The sequence below is a fragment of the Prionailurus viverrinus genome, chromosome B3 (assembly GCF_022837055.1).
Source record: "Prionailurus viverrinus isolate Anna chromosome B3, UM_Priviv_1.0, whole genome shotgun sequence".
NCBI lineage: Eukaryota > Metazoa > Chordata > Mammalia > Carnivora > Felidae > Prionailurus > Prionailurus viverrinus.
The window spans coordinates 139,571,476-139,592,615 of NC_062566.1; the positions used below are offsets into that span (position 1 = coordinate 139,571,476).

The 21,140-nt window shown below is 53.6% G+C and overlaps 1 protein-coding gene across 4 annotated transcripts in view; it reads left to right on the plus strand.

The window, feature by feature from the left end:
• Positions 1-21,140, plus strand: part of PPP2R5C (protein phosphatase 2 regulatory subunit B'gamma) — a 129,064-nt gene that overhangs the window by 92,618 nt on the left and 15,306 nt on the right. For all 4 annotated transcript variants that reach the window (XM_047863689.1, XM_047863690.1, XM_047863692.1 and 1 more), the window contains 8 exons: positions 2,978-3,088; positions 4,136-4,228; positions 4,315-4,445; positions 8,915-8,974; positions 10,961-11,069; positions 12,716-12,769; positions 18,020-18,190; positions 19,331-19,458. In XM_047863689.1, the coding sequence (XP_047719645.1) occupies positions 2,978-3,088; positions 4,136-4,228; positions 4,315-4,445; positions 8,915-8,974; positions 10,961-11,069; positions 12,716-12,769; positions 18,020-18,190; positions 19,331-19,458 (857 nt within the window). The remainder of the gene's footprint in view (positions 1-2,977; positions 3,089-4,135; positions 4,229-4,314; positions 4,446-8,914; positions 8,975-10,960; positions 11,070-12,715; positions 12,770-18,019; positions 18,191-19,330; positions 19,459-21,140) is intronic.

Below are 21,140 nucleotides of genomic sequence, written 5' to 3' on the forward strand. Positions count from 1 at the left end.
GCACGAGGACGATGAAGACCGCCTCGCGTGGTGCTCAGACCGAACCCCGTCCAGACACGCAGACGTCAGCACACGGCGCTCCGCTCCCTTGACCCTGCAGCTGTTGTGCAAAGAAGTTTTGAAACCCAAGAATAATGTGAGGTGGCCTGCCGCTTGCCTTCTGCTCTTTTCCAGATGTCTGTTTTAGTACATTTAGCCTTTTCTAGAGACGAGCGTTGAATTAATGGAGCGTCATGTGGTAGGAAAGGTGAGTGGAAGTTACGGCGTGAGATTGTTTTTTGTCTTGTGAAAGAAAGAGCTTACGCCAATTAGAGTTGGCCACTAATAAAACTTCCCGGATTGGGGATGGTTGTGCTTCAGGGATACTGAAATGAGGACTTCTGCGTTACAAGCAAGTTGGTCCAGCAGCCCCGCAGACTCCTGACTCCACGTCTGGGATTTGGTGACACGGTGCGCCTGGCTTCACCCGGGAACGCAGTCCTTAGCTTCACTTCCGGTAGAATAGAGCCAGTTGACTAAGAATCTAACTAGCCAGGTGTGTCCGTCGGAGGTCGATCAGAGAAACTACCAGTAGGATAGAGAACCTGAGAGACGGATTTCCAGGACCTCCCTCGGGCAGGAGCTGATGCTGTCCCCCAGGGGGTTTCTTCTTCCCCAGGAAAACCCAAAGCTCTGCTCCTCAGGCTTGCCGGCCGAGTGGATGAGGCCCCCCGTGTCCTCGAGGGTGATCTGTGCTCAGTCTGAGACTGTAGATGTTGGCCACAGTTACCTTCCCGTTGACGCCCAGATTAGTGTTCGATGATGGAGGGAGTGGGGGGGGGCTCCCACACTAGCTGTGGTCCGTCAGGCCCTGCTCTCCTGGCCCTGGTTAGTCTCTCTGGGGGCTGGCCGCTGAGGAACGTGAGGGGGGCCTGGCTGGGCCCGAGCGGCTCCCCTGTACCCGCATGGCAGTCCCGTCCCGTGTGGGACTCAGGCTTCTCCGGCGAGTCTCCAAGGGAGGCAGGCACATCGCGTGTCCCCCGACTTCTTGGCCGCCCGGGGACACCACGTGGCCTCTGCCCTCCTGTGCTCAGCCTGCGGCTCTCCCCCACCTCACTCTCTTCAAGCATCCCCAGACTCTGGGTGACTGTGGGAGCCCCCAGCCATTTGGCTTTGAGGGAGAGCGTAGAAAACCCAGCTCATGAATGCCACACTCCCTTACGGGCCCCAGATCCCAACTGACTCTACTCTCCATGCTTCCCTAGCCCTGGAAGGAAGGGGCAAAAGGCTGGGGGTCCCAGGGCCGGTCTGCTGCCCTCTGCAAGCCCCAGGGGAGCGGGACCCACCAGGGTGTGGCCTTCCCTTGGTGTGGGAGTCCCTCGAGTCTGCCTGCTCGCTTCTGTGGGCTTCGGGGTCAGCATGCTGGAAGAGTCCCTCACTGCCCCGTCCCCTGGGGGCCGGTGATGGGGGACATGCCCCGTCCACCTGGCGGCACCTGTCACGGCCTCTGTTCCTTAGTCCCCTGTTGTTTGGGAGGTCTCTTCAGGACCCTGTCCCCAGGTTCCCAGGTTTACTTTCTACTTACATTTTAGGAGTATTTTCTCTTTTTTTACTAAGGGTTTTTTTTTTTTTTACTTGTTCCTGGATTTCCAACCATTTTTTTGTTCCTTCCACTCCTGCACCGTCTCAGCCCCATTGCTCTGATTCTTTGCACCTACTCCTCGTCTCAGACAACAGAGACAACAAACGTTTCATGCTCGGGGCTTTTGTAGCTGATGGCTTGAAGAGGGGGTGTTTTCCTTCACGAAACATGATGTTAAGGCTCAGAGTTCAGGGTCAGTACAGTAAAGACGGGAGGAAGCACAGCGGATGACCTGGGGTTTTAGCTCCGTCTCTCTGAGACTGGATGCCTGGACGGCAAGCTTGCCCTGGACTGTCCACAAGGACGTCCTGCACGCCGTCATGGAGCTGGGTCTTAACCTTGTGTGGCAGGTGTTTGGATTTTGTGCTTTGAGGGGTGGGGAGGGGCAGAGGTCTTGCTCTGCTCGTCTGTGAGAGCCAGTCACCAGAGCCCAGTTCTGTAACCAGCATATGGCGGGTTCAGAGATTCCGTAAGGTAACTAATCGTATCTAAATTACTATAAAGAAAGAGTGGGTTATAAATCGATGATACAGAAGAACCAAACGTTTTATATCACCGATTTGTCCGTGTATGTTGTGCTTAATTTAGAGATTAACCATGTGGGCACTAAAGTGTACCTGCGCTCCAGAGAATTCTAGACTTCATGTAGAAACGTCTGTCGTAAAACACTGACTTTTATGAAGCTGGAAATAAACGGAGCGGGGGTGGGAGTCCGTGGTAAAGGACAATATAAAGAAAACCAGGCAGCGAGTTGCATGAGGGGTTCATTCAAAGTCCAGAGAAATCTCTTCTCAAGTCATTTCTTGGTGAGTCCACGCAGAGTAAGATCATGACCGTGTAGCCCTGGGCCCTCTGCTGGCTGTCCTCTGTGGCTCGCAGGGGCCCCCTGGGGCAGGCTCACACGAGGGGCTGGCGCTCCATTGCCGGTCGTTCAGTCCCGGCCGTTCAGTCTCCACTGTTCCCTTCATAATCTCACCCTTCCTTCCCAGCACGATGCCTGCTTCCTCGCTTTGCACCCACGGTGGAGACCTTGACCTCCCCACTGCCCACCGGCACCGGTTGGTGGTAGCCGCCCGTGAGTTTGGCGGCTCAGAGTGAGGCAGGAGTCTCGGGGTGGCCACCTGTCCACGGCCGCGTTTCCTGCCGCAGTTTTGACCCAAAATCTCCTTGGGGATCCACACTGCTTCTCGATCTTGAGAATAAGGACGAGCCCAACCACCACCGGAAGCAGCAATTGTTAGAATTAAATATTTTTCTGTAAATGTTTTTTTAATGTTTTCTGTAAATGTTCTTTCAACTGTTATCTGTAAATATTTTTAATGCCCTGGTTATAATTCTAGAATATGTGGATTTCAGTTTGCAGTTAACATGTTTCGAACGTTACCACCTTCCTCCAATCCTACGGGAGCAGAATTTGACCCCGAGGAAGACGAGCCAACGTTAGAGGCGGCCTGGCCTCATCTACAGGTACTGAACTCTGGGAGCGCCCCCGAAACCGAGGCAGGAGTTGAATGTGTGTGTCTGTGAGGTTTTCCTCTAAAGCAAGTGCACTGGCCCTAAGGCCTCAAGCCCCAGCTGGTGGCAGGTGCACCTCTGATTTGTAAACCTGTGCATACAAGGAAGGCATTTCAGCAGAAGTGAGAACATCAAATGGCGTTTTTGTTTGTTTGAACACTTTACCCCAACTACAAAGATACAGAGTTGTCTGTATGTCTGCAGTGGAAATGACTGCTTGGTTAATAGCCATGGAATTGAAGCCCTTTGCAGACACTTCCTGTTTACGGTACCTAGATTCAGCGCACCCCAGAGCTCACCCGCTGACTGACACCTTTTTCTAACACATTTGTAAAGCAAAAAGTTGGTCGTTGATGAGGCTGGACGCCTGAGAAGGCACGGAGCCCAGCACGAGCAGAGTGTGTGCAGGCCGTGTGCCAGGTCAGGGTCTGGGTCGCCCGCAGGGAGGGAGACGGAAAGGTGGAAGCTGGGAACGAGCTAGATGGGGAACAGATCACAAAGGGGGGCTGTCTCGGTGGCAGAACATCCCGCCAAGGCAGGTGGGATTGCTGTGTAACCACAACAGCAGGCAACCCTCTGATGGAGGGGAGGGACCTCCCAGCCGTGGGTGACTGCGTCTGGGACCCGCTCGCCAAGACATCCCAGCTTCCAGTCCGTCCGGCTCTGCCCAGGACACGTGTGGGTGGCAGGATGTAGATCCCTACGCGCTGTGGTCTCTGACCAGCGTCAGTTAAGCATTGGTGACATCGGCCAAGGGTACCATTTTGCTTAAATGCCACTTAAGGGTATAGTCTGTGGTTCTTAGCTAAATAAAATAATTACTGTCGTCAGTTATAACTTGATTAAGCCATGTAATTTGGCATTAATTCTGTAAATAACGTGGCTTTATTTTTTAAGGCTAATATTTTCAGGCAGATATTCAACTCATGGGTGTCTTTGATCTCCATCTCATAAAATACCATGTTATTTGATTCATTGTTGTTGTTTTTTTCCTTCTAGCTTGTTTATGAATTTTTCTTAAGATTTTTAGAGTCTCCAGATTTCCAACCTAATATAGCGAAGAAATATATTGATCAGAAATTTGTATTGCAGGTAGGTACAAATTAGCTGAAACTACAAAAGCCGTAATCTACCGAGCGGGAATCCTGAGCCACTAAGTGTCTTTTTTCTTCTTGAAGCTTTTAGAGCTCTTTGACAGTGAAGATCCTCGAGAGAGAGATTTTCTTAAAACTACCCTTCACAGAATCTATGGAAAATTCTTAGGCTTAAGAGCTTACATCAGAAAACAGATAAATAATATATTTTATAGGTAAGTCGACGTGTGGGTAACAGCTCTCTTTTTGCATGATGATGCTCGCATCCACACCTAATGCTCCCCTCACCCCATCCTTCCGTTTGGCAGGTGACTGGGGAGTGGGGGTGGCCTCCCTTGCTCCCCCACCCCTCCTTCTCTGCCTGCTCCCCTCCCTCACCCACCCCCAGCACCTCCCCACTCGGCCTTCCTGTGTTTCTGTTTCCACTTACCTGGGTGCGGGTCCGTCCGGAACCTGTCCAGAGCCAACGGTCCGTCCTTCTGCCTGTGTGTTACTCCACCCTCCCCGTGCATCTCGGAGAGGCAGGAGTGAGGAGTAAAGCAGGGATCCTTAGAAACTCATAAGATGGAGAATTGTACCAGAGGCCTGGGGACCCGCGTGTACCCGGGACAGGAGAGGCCCTGCTGGCCACGGCAGGTGCAGGTGGGCCCGGCCGTCCCTAGGCCTGCACGACCACAGAGGCTGCCCTGCCTGGGTTTACCTGGGGGAGGGCACAGCCCTGCGGCTCTTGAAAGAATGTTCCATGACATTGCAAGTCCCACCCCCACCCTGGCCCCCGCCTCTCGTTGGTTCTTACCGTCTGAACATCCCTCCACCTGCCTGCCGACATCCCCGTGTTTCTGCTGCTGCCTGAGTCACACGGGCCACTGGTGATTGGGCATGAGCCCCGGGCGAGGCCCATGTGCGCGTCCAGGCCGCCCTTCCATCCTCCTCATTTGTGTCTCTGCTCACCTCCGGCTCCTTCCACACTAGCGCCTCGGCGGCCTTTGTTGACCCTCCTGGAACATTCTTTCCACCTGCCCTTCTCCACAGCCTCCCAAGGCCTCCGGACACAGCCCCCCACCAGGACGCACCGCAGCCCCTGGCTTGGCCGACAGGCCTCCCCATAGGCAGGGGGTGTGTGGGCCAAACACCGCACGCTTTCAGGGCCAGCTTCACGCCCAGCCCGTGGTGGCATCAGATGAATGTTGATGGATGAGAGAGTTAATGTGGTTTCTTACCCATCCCTGGAAAGCTTACCGAATGAGTGGTGTATTCTAAGACTTTGGGCGTCCCTGACTCCAGGACGGGTCCCAGTGGTGACAAATCCTAGCGGTGACAGGCTCCGTGGGCAGGCTCCTCTGTGAGGTAAGAAAGCAGGCAGGTTTCACACAGTCTGGCCACAGTGCCAGAGTGAAGGTGACGTACAGACCCTTGCCCGGAGCGCCACAGAGGACGGCGGGTCCCTTTTTAGACACCATGACCCAGCAAGGGAGAAGGAGAGGGGCCCTGAGACACATGGAGACACTGGATGTGGGAAGTGAGATCCCACCGTGGAGACCAGCAGCCTCTGGGGATTCCAGGGCCCGTCCCTGTCCCGTGCCCAGCCCGGCCCTGGTGTGCCCCCACCCCACCCTCCAGTGGTCACCGGGGTCTGCGGCTGTCTCTTCACACTTGATACAACAGTCCGGTGTCAGAGCTCCCGGTGTGTGTGGTCTTCCTTTGAGCTCCTTCCAAGGTCCCTACATCCCAGGACCGGCACCGACTGCGGTCAGAGAATGCCATCGCGATTCCTAAATGTCACGTTCCCAGCTCACGTTTCTTGGCATCATGCTTCCTCTTGAACAGGATCGTTATGTGGCTGATATACTTATCTATCAAGATGTTATGTACATCGTTTAAACAACGAAGAACAGGGACAGTTTAAATTCTGATCTTTTAGGCCTAAAATTAAAGGTCCACCTAAAGTGAGGTTTTTTCTTTAAAACATAGGTTTTGTTCAGATAGCAGAATCACAAATCAACACTTGTGTTAAAAGGTCTCATACCACGGGGCACCTGGGTGGCTCGATCGGTTGGGCATCCGACTTCGGCTCAGGTCACAATCTCACTGTTTGTGGGTTCAGGCCCTACGTCGAGGTCTGTGCTGACAGCTCGGAGCCTGGAGTGTGCTTCAGATTCTGCATCTCCTTCTCCCTCTGCCCCTCCCCCACTTGTGCTCTGTCTCTCTCTCTCTCTCTCTCTCTCTCTCTGTCAAAAATAAATAAATGTAAAAAAAAAAAAATTTTTTAAAAAGGTCTCATACCTTAAAGAACCTCAATATAATAAATAAAATATTTAAATAGATTACTATTCCAAAGTTATTGCACATAATTCAATTCTGAGTGCTCTGTGCTAGAGTGTGGCACTTTTGTGTTTCAGCTGTCTTCTCTGTAACTATCATTTTTTTTTTTTAATTTATTTATTACTTCTCACAGTTCTGTAATCGGAACTGGGCCCCGTGGGCAGGTCTGGTGCTGCACATGGCCTGCAGTGGGCTGGCCAGTCCGGGTGGCTCGGGGCAGGGCTGCAGCCGGCCTCCAGGAGGGAAGAAGCCTCTGCGAGGCTCGGCCAGGAAGTGAAGCACATTCACCCTGCCTTCTGTGTCGATCTGACCAACTCACAGGACAACAGATGCACAGAGAGGGAGACAGGTGCCACCTGTTCATGTGCGGCTCAGAGCACGTCCTGCAGGGGGGAAGGTCCGTTTCAGAGACGGTCTCTGATAAGCAGGTTCTGGCTCAGCTTCTAGAGAGTCCTGATTCCTTTTTAGTTGGACAAGTGAGAAACGCTGGCCTGTTCCGCATGCGTCTTTATGGCTCTCTTCCCATCTGCAACTTCCTCTCTTTCCTGTCTGGAAGAATAAGAAGGAGAATCGTACTGATTTTCTCGTTTTTATACCTCCTTCAGTTCAGGTTAAAATAATTAGCAACGAAGGCTTTATCAGTAAGAATATAGTAATGTTGACTCAGGAGAACAAAACGGATTGTAGCTGAAGGCCGTCCTTGTTCCTGCGTGTCGGCCAGTGTGGCTGGATCCCGCGCGACTCTGAGGGTCCCGCCCCTCTTTCCAAGGCCCAGAGCCCAGCTCCGGGATCTCTGGGCACCTCGTGCAGCCCACTGCTCCCCCAGCCCCCAGCTCGCCAACGAGGGCGCTCAGATGACATGGCTGCACTTCCTGCAAAGCTACGACGTGGCACCCGTAAACCCAGAAAACAAGCAAAACACAAGGGAGCGTCCGGTCAAGTTCTGTAAATTAAAGTGCTTGTCCGTGGGCATGCACCACGGAGGGCAGGACTCCCTGGGGACATCCTCCAGTCTCTAGGCAGGTGGGGGGAGGGAGGGGACATGAGAGACGTGTCCAGCAGCGGCTCGAACGCGTCACCTGCAATATGACCGCAGTGCCCGTTTCCTGCCGCCCAGGTCGCCCCGGGCCGTCTGGGTGAATCCCCACCTCACCTCGGTGCTGTGGCCACACTCGTGTCCGTGGCACCATGGTTCTCTGCTCAGGCGCCGCCGCCAGCCTGCGTGAGGCGCTCACCCCCACCGCCACGTGAACCCCTTGCCCACCTGCGGCCCACCCCGCTCCAGTTCCCAGACCCCCGCGCTCGCCCTGCCTTCCCTTCCACGCCGTTTAACCTCCCGCAGGGCCCCGGTCAGGCCCCACAGCCTTGAAGAATCCTGGTCGCTTGAAAACGTAGAAATCTTCAGGCCCACCCCCTGGAAATCTCTCCCATCTTGTGGGCATCTGACCTGTTCTTTACCTTGACAGCCCCGTTCCGCTTGTTTCCAACAAGGACGAGATTTCAGAGTCAGGTTTCTGTAATCATCACAAACTCTTATTTTAGGCTTGGAGCCGCCTCTAAACTTCATTGTCGAGCGAGAGGCAGAAACCTTTCTCAGACACCACTGCTACCACACAGGCGCACGGCGAGGCGTGGGCAGGAGTGAGCTCCTGCCTTCTGGGGAAACCCTCTGGTGGTGGGGACACGTTGCCCTCCTTGGTGTCCCCAGCCTTTTACCGCACGTGTTCAGGCATGGGACAGATGCTCTAGCACCGGGGACATGGTGACAGAAAGTCCTCGCCTGTCCTCAGGCTGACGTGGGCACAGCAGGAGAGGCTTCTCAGAGGACGCAGATCAGCTGCCCACATCGGGGTTCCAGAAGGTGGCGCTTGGAGCAGCGTGGGGGCCGAGCAGGGTGTCTGTGAGGACATAGGTGAGAGGGCCCAGTGGGAAGGAAGGAGCTTCTGCCCTTGCACAGACTGGCCTAACTCTCAGAGGCTTTAAAATTGAGCAAGGTGTCAAGTCAGACTGGCACGAAGCAAAGAAATCAGGCTAAGGGACGGAGAGGGATGTACGCATGGTCAGGAGGACAGCAGTGGCTCATTGTCACACAGGGGTGGCTGGAAGGCGAGTGCTCACAGCACAGACCTTTCGACCTTTCTCTGTGATTGAAAACTCCCAAAATAAAATGTTGGGGGCGGAAATTGCACAGTCGCGTCGGGAAGGGTGAGCCGCCCCCAGGACAGTTTTCCAGGAGGCGTGCCTGCCACCAGGCATCTGTGTGACACTCCCCCCAAGTGCATCATTTCCTCGTCCAGAGGATTGTGGTCTTTCCAGCTATTACCTCAGTGTCTCATTCTAAATGGCAAACTGCTTTTTCTAGGTTTATTTATGAAACAGAGCATCACAACGGCATAGCAGAATTACTGGAAATCCTGGGGAGGTGAGTGCTGTGCTCCTGGCAGTGACGTGGAATTTATTCCAGAATGATCCAGTTCACGGAGTCGAGCAGCCGTCTCCAGAGCGAGGCAATTGAAACCATTTCCAAAGGAACCAAGACCTCACTTGATGGAAGGGGTGGGTGAGGTCTTGGGTTAGAGCCCCCCAGACAAGAAGCCTTCTTGTGTACACGGCTCCATGCACAGATTCTGTTCCACATACCTCCTTGAAGATGGCTAAGAGGGTTTATGTTTTGACATTTAGAACGGATCATTTATTATACCTTGGGGGTATTGAGTAAATGCTAACATTTCTAATTGCTTTCATTTTATAAATTTTTCATATGTATACTTGTAACATTAACGTTTCAGAAATTTCACCGTCTTCACCCAAGTAGAGTTCTCGCTTGCTACCTTTTTTTTTTTCATCAGTGACCTATAGATTTTATATCAGACCTCCAACCCGCTGTTTCCCAAAGAGAGTGCCTTGGGGTTCCACAGCCAAATAAACTTGGAAGTGCTCTCCCGGCACCTTCCCTGGGGACTCAGCTGCATTAGCAGCTGAAGGTCCTGTGGGGAGGGGTCCTCTGCGCTGGTGTTTAATCTGATGATCCCCAAAGCCTTCGGAACACAAGAAACCTGTCTCGGGGAACACTGTCGGCTTCCAGTCGATCTGTGCTCCAGTCGCACTGAGAAGACGGTGCTCGCTATTTTAGATCTAACTTGAAAAAACGCCAGTCCTTGTGGAGAATTCTGCTTTGACCTGCGTCAGCACACTGGGAGGGTTTCTCTCGCTCAGGAGAGCGTAGCGAGCGGTCCAGGGGCCCTTCCTAGTTGTACGACCTCCCTTAACCACTCTCGGCTGCCGTTTCCTTAGCAAGGTGGGGGATGATCCCCTCACAGGGCTGTCGCGAGGACGGCGCGCTGTGTGAGATGTCCAGTGCGGCCGGGCACGGCGTGCGCACAGGCCTCCACGCTCCCAGCAGCTGGGATCGCTGGTTTTATCCCCCTGGAAGAGCTGTTTGGTCTTGTGGGCCTCCCCCATGTGAAGGAGCAGGTAGTCACTAATGCCCTCTTCAGACAGACCCTGCCTCCTGGATGGCACGGAACAGTCTAGAACTCGCTCGACTGCTCTGTGGCCCTACCACGTGTCTGTGCTTCCCTAATAAAACCAGATAAATAGTAAATAACGAAGCCTGCTTGCCCAACTGGGCACCAGTAGATAAGCTACTTGACATCAGAGACCAAAACTTCAGTTTATTTTTTTTTTATTTCTTTTTTTAAGTTTATTTATTTTTGAGACAGAGAGAGACAGAGCACGAACGGGGGAGGGTCAGAAAGAGAGGGAGACACAGAATCGGAAGCAGGCTCCAGGCTCTGAGCCATCAGCCCAGAGCCCGACGCGGGGCTCGAACTCATGGACCGTGAGATCGTGACCTGAGCTGAAGTCGGACGCTTAACCTACTGAGCCACCCAGGCGCCCCCAAAACTTCAGTTTAAAGACTAGGATCAAGACCCCCTTTCTCTGCAGGAGGGAGCAGCTTTCTGGCTGATTCTTAACCAGCTCCCGTTCTGCGCACACAGACTCACTTCTGCCAGCGTTAGGGTAATGAACCCGAATTTCTCGGGGGAAGCGTGACTTCCTAAAAGTGGGTGAAGGCCAAGGGAAGGTGCCAGCTGTGGAGCTGGAGTCCCACCTGAGCTGCCCGGCCTCCAGGCCTGTCAAAAGAAGCCAGTGTCGCCCCCAGGGACTCCTGTTGTGGGTAACGCCCCACAAACCAGAATTTTAGAATTATCTTCTAGTTACTAACAAAGACAAAAATGACTATGCTTCTTGGAAGGTATTTCATTTTCTTTCTAATTTCTGCTAATGTCCGCCTCTTTTGTGAAACCTACATTACGCTTACTGATAGTTGTGCTGAAAGTCAAGGCTTTTTTTTTAACCTGGAATTTGTGAGTATTCAGACTTGGAATACATTCTGTTTTCGCAGCATAATTAATGGATTTGCCTTACCACTAAAAGAAGAGCACAAGATTTTCTTATTGAAGGTGTTGCTACCTTTGCACAAAGTGAAATCTCTGAGCGTCTACCATCCACAGGTAAGGGGTGCTCCGCAGCATTATGTCGGTGGGGGCGTGCACTAGCTGGGTGTCTCCATGTGAGCGGCAGTGAGCTCGGACACAGAACCCCAGCCGTTCCCTGGGGGTGCGCTCACGTCGCCTTGCAGATGTCGTTTCTGGTGATAATTGAAAGGATACAGGGGGGCGCCTGGGTGGCTCAGTCGGTTGGGCATCCGACTTCAGCTCAGGTCACGATCTCACAGTTCATGCGTTCGAGTCCCACATCGGGCTCTGTGCCAACAGCTCGGAGCCTGGAGCCTGCTTCGGGTTCTGTGTCTCAGTCTCTCTGTCCGTCCCCAGCTCATGCTCTGTCTCTCTCTCTGTCTCAAAAATAAACATTAAAAAATAAATCAATCAAATTTGGCTCCTTCAAGGAAAAATCTCTCTGCAGCCAGTGAAATGGCCTAAATTGTGAGTTTTTTAACTAAGCTGTGGGCTTTTTACAGTTTGCAGAAATCTGCTTACAGTTTCATTGAAAATTCGGTAAGTGGTTGATACCCAGTTAGCTGGCTGCACTTTGCCAGAAGAGGAGGTTTTTCCTTCACTTTTGCCCCTGTGAATCCTGCATAGACAAGTACCGAGGGTCGGGGACAGGCCACGTGCCCGTTCACCAGCAGCTCTGAGTGGCTCTGGCAGCCAGTGGGCACCTCTGTCCCTCACGCTGGGAGCGGCTTGGGATGAATCACAGAAAGCCTATTCTTGACTTGATTCTAATGACGTCGGCTTCCTGGGAAGTATTTTACTTTGAGGCTTTTTTTTTTCTTCTCTTTGCTGTTAACTGGTGATAGTATCTTTATATCCAACCAGATCGTGGTCCTGTTGATTGTTTTTTTAATTAAGTTTACTTATTTTTGAGAGAGAGCAAGGGACAGTGAAGGAGGGGCAGAGAGAAAGAGAGAGAGAGAATCCCCAGCAGGCCCCACACTGTCAGTGCAGAGCCGGACACGGGGCTCGAACTCATGAACCGTGAGATCATGACGGGAGCCTAAACCAAGAATCAGACAGCCCACTGAGCCTCCCGGGCGCCCCCTGTTAACTGTTCTATAGAAGAGGGATTAATAGTTCAGAGGTTGAAGATGGAAGCAGATTTTAATTTGGTTTTTCCCCGCTCTTAGGTCACTTGTTCATTACAGACTCCAAAAAGACCACAAGAAAAATCCCCATCAACCCCGGGCTTACCTGTTGGTGTTAGTCCAGAAGGCTGTCTCCTGATTTTTTTTTTAATTAAAAAAAAAATTTTTTTTTCAACGTTTATTTATTTTTGGGACAGAGAGAGACAGAGCGTGAACGGGGGAGGGGCAGAGAGAGAGGGAGACACAGAATCGGAAACAGGCTCCAGGCTCTGAGCCATCAGCCCAGAGCCCGACGCGGGGCTCGAACTCACGGACCGCGAGATCGTGACCTGGCTGAAGTCGGACGCTTAACTTACTGCGCCACCCAGGCGCCCCTATCTCCTGATTTTTTTAGCTTTCTGCTGCACCTGGTCCCCGACAGTCCCCGGCAGAGCCCCGGCAGAGCCCGCCCGGCGGGCGCCACCTGGAGGGACGGGGGCAGCACGTGGCAGCGGGAGACGCGGCGTTGCCGGGTCACAGCACGGGGTTGACGCTTCCTCTCCTCCTTTCCAGCTGGCGTACTGTGTCGTGCAGTTCTTAGAGAAGGACAGCACCCTCACCGAACCGGTGAGTACCTTCCCCGGCCGGGCGGTGACGTCACGTGTGGGCGGTGGCGTCACGTGCGGGCTTCCCTGAGTGTAGGTACCGAGAGGTAGGTCCGCGGGCCACCGAGCCGTCCAGACCGCTTCTCAGCGCAAGTCACACTGCCGACAGACGCACCGATTTCCTGCACGTGCTGTGTGCTTTCAGACTGTCGTGATTTTACTTACAAGTTCCGTTACTGCGGCGATTATTGTACGCGATCGGATTGCCATCCTCTCTGTGCGGGGCTTGACTCCTTGGAACGTGACACACTTGAGCGGTCGTGGTCGCTGGGTCGCGTGCCGGACTGTGTGAGCTCTTGGTTTAACCACGCTCGTAACCGGCTTCGGTCAGACCACCCGCAGTGAGTTCTCGAAACGCTTGTGCCAAAGAGCCTTACGGCCTGAGAAGTTCCTTCTGCCTTCGAGGGTAGCGACTCCGTGTTCGCTGAGTCGACCGTGACAGGTTGCTGCCACTGAGCGTTCAGATCTCCCAATTTCTTGGCGTGTGATCTTTCTTAGAAATGAAAAGCGGTTGTGGCCCAGATTAACAAAGTTGAGTGTGTTGGGTGCCAGGCTAAGCATTTGAATGTGCTTTTTTTAATAGTTTTATCGAGATATAATTCACATGCCATACAATTCACCCACTTAAAGTGTACCATTCAGGGGCTTTTTGGTATATTACGCTATGGATTATTGTAATCGTGGTGAAGCATATACAACATGAAATTTGCCATTTTCAGTGCACGAGGGGCATGAGTTACATCCCAGGGCCACATAGCTGTCACCACTGTTCCCAGAACTTTGTCATCACATTGCCCCAGACAGAAACTCTGTCCCTCCCCCTCCCCCCCCCCACACCGACTCCCGCTTCCCCCCTGCCCGCCCCCTGGTGACCTCTCACCTGCCTCTGTCTCTACAAGTTTGCCTCCTCGGGGCACCTCAGATGGGTGGCATCGCGTAGGACGTCCTCAGGGCTCGTGCAGGCCGTGCCTGTGTCGGAACTCCATCCCCGGAACTCTAAGGCCGTGCACTCTCCCTTTCTCCCTTGTGTGGTGTTCATCTGCTCCTCTGTCCGTGGACGCTGGGCTTGCTTCCATCCCTTGTGATAATGCGAGCCGTGTGGCTGTGAACGTGGCTGTGCAGGTGTCTGTGCAAGTCCCTGCTCTCAGTCCCGCTGGGCGTGCAATTCAGAGTGGAATTGCCGGATCAGGCGGGAATCCCGTGTTTAGCCTTGTGAGGGGCCACCAGACTGTCCTCCGCAGCGACCACGTGGGGTTTCAGGGTCCCACTTTCTCCGTCGTCACCTGTTGTCCCTTCTTTTATTCTAGCACCTAGTGAGTGCATGGTGGTGTCTCTCGGTGGCTTTTTGACTTGCATTCCCCTCTTGACTGGAGACGTTGGGCATCTCTTCCTGCGCCTGCTGGCCACCCGTGGGTCTCGGACAAACGTCTTTAGATCCACCGCCCATTTTTTATTAACTGGCTGTTTTTTATCGTTGAGTAACAAAAGTAAGAAGTACTGAGTGCCAGTTTCAGTGTTTGAATATTCTTTTCAAAGTTACTGGTGGAATAAGAAAGGCAAATGTCATCATTCCGGCATCTTCTCTGTCCCCTTGGCCGTCTTTCACAGTGGTCCCATGAGGCTGTGTTTTATAGTGGAAATGCATGAGGAATCCGTAATGCTCTGTTTGCAAGTTACACGGGCTCCTGATCTCTGCTTTTTCTGAGCTTCTAAACTCCAAACGTGGACACCGTGTGTCACCCACCAACTCAGGAAAAGCCCTTGACATCACCCCCCAACGCCTGCCCAGCTCCCCTTCCCGGGGCTTCCGCACGCCTCCGCCCCAGCTCTGAGATTCTGGAAGCCCCCAAGGAAAGGCACCAAACTTACCAGACTTCAGTGTCAAACCAGGAGTGTTTCCCCCACTTAGACTAGGGTATCCGCCTTGAGAGAAAACTTGGGAAGCACCAGGGATAAAGCCTCTTCTCCAGTGGTGCCCTGTGCTCAGTTCCTCTGAGTTTGAAGGACATCTCCAAACTAAAGGGTGAGAACCAGGGGTGCCTGGGTGGCTTAGTCAGTTGAGCGTCCGACTTCAGCTCAGATCATGGTCTCACAGTTGGTGAGTTCAGGCCCCGTGTCGGGCTCTGTGCTGACAACATGGAGCCTGCTTCAGATTCGGTGTCTCCTTCTTTCTCTGCCCCTTCCCCTGTTTGTGCTCCCTCTCTTTCTCTGTCAAAAAAGAATAAACATTAAAAAAAATGAAGGATGAGAACCGTTGCTGGAAAAAGTAATATGGGAACAGATTCTAACACCTGCCTTTTCCTTTTCTGACTCTTCACTGTGTATGTTTCTCGTACTCTTTGGAGGCTAAAGAATCCACCCGGTGTTGGCTGCGTTTACCCCACACCAGGCCTTTGGTGTGGCACCCCGGACCCCGGCCGGGTCCGTCGCAGCCCAGGTCCCAGTCCTGCTTCAGCAGGCCTCCGTTCTCCTGCGCCCGAGAGCAGTGTGAAGGCTGACAGGGCTCGTGTTTAGTTCCCACTGGTCGAGCTGGTAGAACCTCGCAGGAGTGAGAGCCCTCGACTGCAGCTGATGGGCGGCGGGCTGGCTGCGATTGGGCCCTGACATCTCGGGCACAGAGGAGCTTCAGGCCCCCACATGCCCCAGGATTGCCACCCAGCATCACTTCGTTCCTGGATTCCCTACAGCGCAGACAACATAATGCTGCCTCTCGGCCACAGAAAGCAGGTTTAGTTTTCTTCACGTTGAAAACATTCAGACCCTCACCTTAGTGAGCGCCTTCCTTTGAAATTCACATATTATGAAAATACAAAGGCTGATCTGTCTTACTTCAGCACTGAAAGTTTGTTGGTAATAAAAAGAACAGGTAAACTCTTGTGAAGGAGCGTGTCCACTCAGCAGCACTAAGGAGGACACGGCACACACATGGGTCTCAGGGTCCTGGACCCAAGGCGCTCCTGAAGCTAGTGCGGCCAAGGTCAGGAATGTTTAAAGTATGATACGTTTAAAAGACCTGTGTTGCTCCCGTTTAAGGTCTGTAATTAATCTTTCTACTTGTAAACTGTGTATGGTGCTGAAAAGCTTTCTGGGCACGTTGAACACATACACTGTTGTAAGAACGGGAGCTCGGCAGATCGTGGACAGAAGTAAAATCATGTTTTCACGCACCTGTTGCTTTAGGCTACTCGACTTTACTACAGGGTCTGGCGGGAACTCTTTTTCCCTGGTATTCAGGGGAGGGGGCTCCCCAGGCACCAGGCCAGAGCCACTAGCATGCACGCCCGGGCTCGCCTGCCCTCCCCAGCCCTGTCCGGAGAGCGGCAGCCTGTTGAGGTTCTGAAGGAAAGTTCGGCGCGTGACGTGCAGAGAGCCGCTTTTGCCTAGATCAGCTTCCCAGGCAGGCCCCTCTTCGCCAAAGCGCTGCCAGGCTCCAAAGCCGTGGGTACCAGCCATAGGTTGTTCCCAGTAGTGTGAAAAGTAGGTCCAGCGTGGGGCTCTGATACCAGAAACAGCACCTTTTCCAGAGACGTTGAGTAGCTAAACCAGGTGTGTTCTGTGTCCCGCGTATCACTGTATTTTTCCTAATAAAGCTCCATTTGACAAACGTCAAGGAAGAGTGGCTTTGCGAAGTGAGTGACACCTGCTGTGTTCTTAACAGTGGCTCCCTGACTGCTGGTAGATAGCAGGTGCTCAGTAAATGTTCACTGAGTGATTTTGAGCAACAAGTAGGAGAAAAAAATCATTAAATCATCGATTTTTTTTTTAAGAAATTAATTTTAGAGATCATCATGCTATAAATGTTTAGATCAGACTTCAGAACTAGGAGGATTTTCTTATAAATTTTGGGGTTTTATAAAATGTAATACCATAAAAGATTACCCAGGACCCTGAATGCCAAAAGCATTAACAGAGCTGTCCTAGCCGGACGTTGTTCGAAGGCCCGCCGTGTTTTTAGCCACGGTAGCGAGCAGCTGGCCTGCCGAGCTCTGCAGGGGTGTCTGCATAGCTGGTGGAAGCCACCAGCCTCCCCGGACGGGCTGATGTTCGCAGTGATTGTCACGGCCGTCCTGATGCTAGGGGCTGGGCCAGCGGTTCCCGAAACGGCCGTGACCGGCAAAGGGCTGCTTGAGAGGGACTGGTTGCTGTCGTACATGGGCAAGCGTGCACGTGTACTTGTGTGCAAATGTTGTGGGTCCTTGTACTATTTTAGAATTAAGGTGGCTCGCCTCTAGAAATACGTATTCTTAATCCTCACCAAGCCAAATCTGATATTTTGGGTGGACGATCTTTACTGGTGTGGTTGCAGGAGGAAATTTGGAAACTAAAGGAGGGAGGTGAAGAAAGGTTGCCCCACAGAAACTCCTTCTACCCGTCTGACTTGGGCAAGGAACACAAGGTCCAGTCCCCACAAACGAGGAAGCTGCCACCATCCGGCTCAACGTGCCTCGAGAGGGCGGGCCGCACAGATGCTCCCTGGCGGGGTCCCATCTGAGGCTGCGCTGCCATGCCGTCCGCGGGCCAGCGCTCAGATGCAAGGTCCTCGCGGCCCCTGGCGGCAGTCACCGGCCCGAGGTCACTGGTCACGCACACAGGGGACAGCAGGGCCCTACCCGGGTCCCTCCGCAGCCCTGCGTGGCGTGAGCTGGTAACAGCGTCAGCTTACTCCATGTCTCTCTCCTTTGATACATTTTAGCACAGTTTAGTTAGCACAGTCGAAACACCACGTGTACACACGTAGTACATACGTTTACGTATAAATACGCGTAAAAGATCGATTGGAGATAAACAGATTGTGCATACGCACGTGTGTCGCCAACACTCTCAGAACTGGCCGCTTGTGCACCGAACGAATACACGAGCTCATGTGCTCCCTGTTTCTCCATCGTTCTTTCTCTCTCACCCCTCCTAACTGCTTGTTTTTTAACCTATTTATTCCTAAAAGGACCTACTCCCGTGGCAGTCAAAGAGAGGGGGTCACAGAAATTAAAGTTGCGTTTCTTAAGCACATAAGTTTGACCTGTTTCTCTAATTATATAAAAAAAAAAAAAGTGCTACTTTACTGAATTGCTGTTCCTTCTGTAAGGAACAGAGCAGCACCTTCTTGTGATGCTCTGCTTGCGGGGGGGGGGGGACACCCTCATGAAAAACAGAACTCTTAACTCACAGATGCCGGGCATCACGGACGTCACGCCGTGTGTTGTCTCTTCGGTAGGTGGTGATGGCCCTTCTCAAATACTGGCCAAAGACGCACAGTCCGAAAGAAGTCATGTTCTTAAATGAGTTAGAAGAGATCTTAGACGTAATCGAACCATCGGAATTTGTGAAGGTCATGGAACCTCTCTTCCGGCAGCTGGCCAAGTGTGTGTCCAGCCCACACTTCCAGGTACGCAGGGCGGGGGGAAGGGCCTCATGCCCGCGTCCACGTCGGAGGTGACAGGCTTCAGGGTATCGCAGGTCATACTTGGCTTCTCGTGTAATTGGGAGGTAAACTCCCAGCCTAGCTGTACTTCAGAATAAGATGCTAGGACCTTAATTCTGTCAAACGCACCCCAGCATCTCGACCCCCTCCCTGAAAACATGTTTCTCGCCAAGAGTGATTAGTCCTGGCCCCTCTGTGAACCTGTCTTTATGTTCAGTGTGCCCCAAATGCGTAAAACTTTGCCGTCCACAGCTGAGGGGTGGGCACTTGTAGGTGACATAAAACTCGGCCCCCACAAGCACTTTGTTTCCAACACACACACGTTCTGACTTTTGTCCCCCACCCAGTCCTGTTTGAGGGGCACCCCAGTCACATCCTGCTTTCCTCGGCCCCTTGTGCAGCCTTCCGGGCCTCATTCTGAGGTCGTCCTCGGGGCCCGTGCTTAGCCTGTCTGCCTCCATTGGACATACTGGCCTGTATCACCAGCTCACCGTGAGCAAGGCGGCCCCACCCGCATGCCCGCCCCCGTTCGCGTGCCCTTGCTCACCGGCTGTCCCCACTGGGCTCCTCCTGGCCCTCCTCCAGCCACCGCACGCCCCTCCCCGCACCACCTGACGCCTGCCCTTCCTCCATCAGGGCCCTCCTGGGGATGCATTCTGCCCCACACGTGTCCCCTTCCTAGCTGCTGCGTGCCCCCCGACGTACCCCTTCTGGTAAATTCGTCCTCCCCTCATTGGTCTTCCCCCCCGGAACGGAAGCTCCACTCCCCCTGCTCACTGCTGGCACCTCAGAGCCCCGCGCTGGGTAGGGGTGGGTGGAAGGCGTGAGGAAGGAAGGCGGTTGACCCGTGTCCTCAGCGGTAGCCCAGGGTCCGGCGTAAGTGTGTGTTGAGTGAGTGGAGGAAAGAGTGACCGTCTTCCTGCTGTACAAGAAGTCCTCTCCCTTTGGTTGAGGGCTCTTCAGGGTTACGGTCTGGAGCGTTTGGGGTTTGTGGAGATGATTCTCTAACCCAGTGTAATCCGTTGCCTGTTCACAGGGTCGTGGGGAGGGCATTGCTGGATGTTTGTCGCCATGGTCACAACAGCTGTGCCCTCCGTCTTCCAGGTGGCGGAGCGGGCGCTGTATTACTGGAACAATGAGTACATCATGAGTCTAATCAGCGACAACGCGGCCAAGATCCTCCCCATCATGTTTCCGTCCTTGTACCGCAACTCCAAGACCCACTGGAACAAGTGAGCGAGCCGGCTGCCGCCCGCGGGGCCCTGGAAAACTTTGCAAATCTTGCTGATGCCTCAGCCCAATTAAGTCTGAGATAGCAGTTAAAAACCAAAACGTAGATTTGTTTGTTTGTCTGTCTGCCGGGCTCACAGTGAAGTAGGAGCGGGACTGTATCTGTGGCCTTGTCTTCGCCTCCTCGCCCCCGTTTCGCGCCAACACGGAGGCAGGTTTGTTGGGGCAGCGCCTTCCTGGCCTCGCCGTAGGGACCCCTCCCAAGGAGCTGAAGGCGGCCGCGAAGCCTCACGGGGCGCAGTCCCCGCGGGAGCACGGGGGCCACCCCGAGCCCCGGCCACACTCTCTGGGGACCCCTCCAAGAGAGCACGAGCCACCCGCCTGTGCAAGGGCCGAGCAGGGACTAGAAACACAACCTCGGGAGTCTCGGATTTGCTTCTCTCTCCCTCGTCCTGCCCCTTTAGCAAGGATAGAGACACTGGGCAGCGGTCTTCTGACACCTTGAAGGGAACAGTCAGTGCAGGTTCCCGACTGGTGCTCACGTCACTTACCATTTACGTGACTACGGGCCCCAGGGCTTTGCTGTCGCCTCCTTCTTTCCTTTCGGCCCTTTTTCTATACGATAGTCGTTCAGTCAGATCCGAAAGCAGGGGGCAGAGCCTCCATACCCAGTGCCGCCCCCTTGTTTACAGGTGAGGAGAGCGGGACTCGGGGCGGTGGCCGGTGGCGGCCGGGTCACACTCGCGAGCTGGCGGTCCGGCTCGCAGGGTCTCGCGCACACCCTCCCACCGTCCCGGCTCACGTCCTCGCCCCCTCTCGCTCGGCCACAGTTTCCTCATCTGAGAAACAGAGAATGTTGGCATCCACCTCGGTGGTTTGTGTTGATTCATCAAGAAAATCGGTGCTCACGTGCAGAAAGCACTTGCAGCCACCGTCACCTCCTTGTGAAGTTCATGGAGGTGAGGCTGATAGATGTAGGGTCCCAGGCACCTAACAGGTATCCGGCGAACGTTCGCCGCGGGCACGCGGCTGTAGGGGTCGCAGCCCCAGCCGCCGGGTCCTGGGTGTGTACGGCCCAGCAGACCCCGCCTCAGTATATCGACTTTCAGCAACCTTTTCTATGTAACGTGCATTTCTCGTTGCGCTCAGCATGTGACGGAGCGTAGCCCTCGTCCCTGTGTGTCATTTAGTGTGACAAGAGAGTCAGCAGTGACCGCTGACCGGCTGCAAAGCCCTGCCGGTTGCAAAGAAAGAAGGGTTATTTCAGGTGTTTCCAAATGCGAGTTGGGTATCATGAAGTGAGTTAAGAAGTAGCTGTGAATCCTGCCACAACCACAAAAGCAGCAGCAGCAGCAGTCACGGTTCGAGGCTTCAGTTTTTCTGCCGTTGCTCACGACGCTGTGGGTTGACCAGGCTCTGCTGGGCAGTTCTTGGTTTGGGGAGGTTTTTTGGTCTTAATTTTTCTTTTTTTTAATTATTTTTGAGAGAGAGAGAAAGCACAAGCAGGGGAGGGCCAGAGAGAGAGGGAGACACAGACTCTGAAACAGGCTCCAGGCTCTGAGCTGCCAGCACAGGGCCCGATGTGGGGCTCGAACCCACAAACTGTGAGATCATGACCTGAGCCGAAGGAAGTCGGACGCTTAACTAACAGCCACCCAGGTGCCCCAGGGCAGTTCTGCTGACC